The sequence below is a fragment of the Lolium perenne genome, chromosome 7 (genome assembly GCF_019359855.2).
Source record: "Lolium perenne isolate Kyuss_39 chromosome 7, Kyuss_2.0, whole genome shotgun sequence".
Classification (NCBI taxonomy): domain Eukaryota; kingdom Viridiplantae; phylum Streptophyta; class Magnoliopsida; order Poales; family Poaceae; genus Lolium; species Lolium perenne.
The window spans coordinates 312,096,061-312,099,704 of NC_067250.2; the positions used below are offsets into that span (position 1 = coordinate 312,096,061).

A 3,644-nucleotide genomic window follows, 5' to 3' on the forward strand; every position below is an offset into this window, starting at 1 on the left:
CTGATATATTCTCATATAAAAAGTTTGGTTCTGTTTTTTTTTCATGTCCATTTAATTTTTAATTGATATATTCTCATATAAATGATTTTTGATTTTTTTTAAAAAAAACTATAAGATTAGTGGGCTTGGCAGCGAGAAATCCATACTCTGATTACCTAGTGACAATGTGAGATAGTACTAAGATCCTTAACTTCGAAATGAGGTCACCTAATATGGTAGTACTACATGTCTACATGGCATCACGTGAGGTCATTAACAGCATGACTTTTTAGAGCTCTTCAATTAAAAAGAACAGCGTGCAGTACTAAATATCATGGTGATGTATTTTATTTTGTTGCATATAACATCTAAATCCAACAAAAAAATGCAATTCAACAATATCAAGTTTGGACAACGAAAAATTTATAATTTACATAAGTATAAATAAATATAAAAGTTATCCCCATGTCAATTGCAATGTGAACAAAGATGTTTGGTATTATCTATGGAAAAATTATGAGATAAATTCAAATATATATTCGTAAAAAAGTTAGTTGATATATTCACATGTGAAAATTTTGGTTGTGTTTTGTGTAGACACACAGTATCTTTCGATATTTGTTCGGCAGAAAAATATCTTAGCATCATGTACTCAGTATTACTGTGTGTCCAACTCTGTGCACACGGTCGCCGTGAGCACTCCAGATCTGAGCATCGAACCTCAATCAGACGGCTAAAACGCCGTACGGCATCACCTGTAAAACTCTAGGACACCAGATCCGAAACTCTGAATCCCACAGCACACTACTCGGCGCACCCGTCTCGCTGGCCACTCCCCACCCCACTCTCTATAAATTCCCCACCGCTCCCTTCCAATCCCAGAGCACGCACCAGGCGCAGAGCTCGAAAGCTCAAAGCTCTCCATCCAGGAAACGCCGCCGAATTCCATAGCAAAATCTCGTACTAGTACCAAAAATCCGGCGAAGTAGCTACATCCAAGCAACCATGAGCTTCTCGTCCATGAGCAAGCAGCAGACGCTGTGCGCCGGCGGCGGCGAGGAGGACGCGCGGGGCGAGGACGAGGCGATGGAGCTCATCCCGGGCCTGCCGGAGGAGGTGGCGGAGAAGTGCCTCCTCCACCTGCCCTTCCTCTACCACCGCCTCTTCCGCACCGTCTCCTCCAACTGGAACCGCTTCCTCACCGCCGACACGCCGGCCGCCAAGCCCACCTCGCCTCCTCCGACGGTGTCGCTGTCCCTGCCGTTCCTCTTCGCGTTCGCGTTCGACCCGGCCTCGCGCCGGCTCCAGTGCCAGGCGCTGGACCCCTTCTCGCGCCGGTGGCTGCTGCTCCCGCCCGTGCCCGCCCCCTGCGGCGGGGGCGGGGGCGTCGCCGCCGGGTCCTTCGCCGTCGTTGCGCTTCCCTCCCGCGGCGAGATCTACGTGATCGGGGGAGTCGAGGCGGACGGCGGCGAGAAGCCGGTGCGGAGCGTGGCGGTGTACAGCGCGGCGACCAACGGGTGGGGGTTGGCAACGCCGATGCGGACCGCGCGCGGGTACATGTCGGCCGGCGAGGTGGGCGGGCGCGTGGTGGTCGCCGGCGAGGACGGCGACGCGGAGGTCCTCGACCCAGACACCGGCCGGTGGTCCCCGGCCGCGGTCCGGGCCGGGGCGGCGGTCGCGCGGTACGACTCCGCGGCGTGCGGCGGGCGGCTGTACGTGACGGAGGGCTGGGCGTGGCCGTTCGAGCGCGCGCCGCGGGGGGCGGTCTACGAGGCGGCGACGGACTCGTGGGCGGAGATGGCCCGCGGGATGCGGGAGGGCTGGACGGGCTCCTGCGCCGTCAGCGGCGGGCGGATGTACATCGTGGCCGAGTACGGCGAGTGGCGGCTCAAGCGGTACGACGCGGGGCGGGACGAGTGGCGGATGGTGGGCGGCGGCGGGGTGCCGGCCGAGGTCCGCCGGCCGCACGCCGTCGCCGGGGAGGTCGGCGAGGTTGGTGGGGGCAGGCGGAGGATTTACGTGGTTGGTGCCGGGCTGGACGTCGCCGTCGGGACCGTCTCCGCCGTTCAGGGCGCGGAGGAGGAGGAGGAGCGGGTGGAGTGGGAGGTGGTCAAGGGCCCAGCGGAGTTCGTCGGGCTGGCGCCGTGCAACGCGCAGGTCCTCTACGCCTGAGCTCTCGCCGCCGGCGGCACCGAATCCTGGGCACGTCGGTGGCGCGTCGATCGCCTGCGCACGTGGACCCGGCTGTCATAACGCCACCCTGCTGCCGCAGCTCACCGCTGACGCAGACTAGCTAGCTAGCTAGCTGAGGCGAGCGCACGGGCGGCAGAGGCAGAGAGCAGATCGAGGGGCAGGAAGGTCCTTTCCGCCCTTTGTTCTTCTTCCATCCAGGCTCGTCGTCAGAGCAGAGCAGAGCATTGCAGAGAGGGAAGCGTGTGTGTAAAACAAAAATGATTACACCTACAAGTACATACAGTAGCTAGTAGTGCAAGTGTTCCACCGCTGCCACTAGACTTTATTCCACCACTTTACTGCAGACGATCTTTTCCCCGCGTACGTGTACATGGTATTTATAATTTCGTGTACTACTAGTATGCTTCTGGAGCTCAAGTGAAGTGAGCTCGACGTCAACGGCATCCACCACCAAGCATCTTGGACATGGCAAAGCAGCAAACGGAACGAACTGACGCCAATAGCTTGCTCCCGGATTCGTTGCGTCCAATCTCGTCGTCCAGGACGAGACGCGCATATTCCCCACCGCCCCAATCACCATGGAATTGTCAAATTTAGCAGGGGGCGCATGATCTCCATGGATTCCTACTTGCTAAACACAGGATCATTAGCAAGTTCTAAGCAAATAAAGCAGCCGATGTGATTGGGATGGACGGAGAGATTTCACCAATTTGTGTCCTCTCGCTTTCTTTTTCCTCCAACACGCAGCACAGCGGTCCTCGAGTGCCTTCTTTTTTCTTCCTTGAGGGTGTGGGCGCTAATCATGGCGCGATGGCGACATGTGTGGCCGAGGACGCACCTTGCCTGGCTGCCCGTAGTGGGAGGACGAATTGGAATGGAATGGGAGAGGACAGGTATAATGGCGGCGTGGGTGGTGGTGGTAGCCCGCTAGGGTCGGCCGTGCCCACCACTCTTCCACATTACTACAAGAAACTTTGATTCATTTGCTTTTCCTTCGCAAGTTTTAGAGGATTTCAATTCTGATTCAGGGAAAAATTTCCAAGGATCAATTTTGTCTCACCCCACGAGGAAAATTGCATGTTCCACCGGTTTTTCTTCCTTGTTTTACACCAACCACTAGTTCACAGGGCCTTGCTAGAAAAATAGTTGCTTAGGATGGTCGATGGCAACTAGGGCTGGAATTCGAGCCGAGCTGAGCCAGCTCGGCTCGACTCGCTAAAGCTCGGTCAACAGTCGAGTTAGCTCGACTCGACTCGTTTAACAATCGAGTCCAATTTTGAAACTCGGCTCGACTCGCGAGTAACTCACGAGTAACTCGTTTAAAATTGTCAAAAAAATATATAAAAGTATAATGCCATTGTACATGAATATTTGAGCATGAATGATGCACAACAACAATTATGATTATGGTATCAAAACAATATAAACTACAACAATAAATATATCATGAGCATAAGATCGCCATGTCGATA

The 3,644-nt window shown here is 54.5% G+C and overlaps 1 protein-coding gene across 1 annotated transcript; it reads left to right on the forward strand.

Moving 5' to 3' along the window:
• Positions 1–847: 847 nt before the first annotated feature.
• LOC127311707 (F-box protein AFR) lies at positions 848–2,864 on the forward strand. The gene has a single exon (XM_051342167.1). The coding sequence runs from the start codon at positions 985–987 to the stop codon at positions 2,149–2,151; it is 1,167 nt and encodes a 388-aa protein (XP_051198127.1). The 5' UTR covers positions 848–984; the 3' UTR covers positions 2,152–2,864.
• The last annotated feature ends 780 nt before the right edge of the window (positions 2,865–3,644 follow it).

What these genes read in the sequence shown, in the direction of transcription:
- LOC127311707 (XM_051342167.1), top strand. Translation starts at nt 985, where the DNA reads ATGAGCTTCTCGTCCATGAGCAAGCAGCAGACGCTGTGCGCCGGCGGC.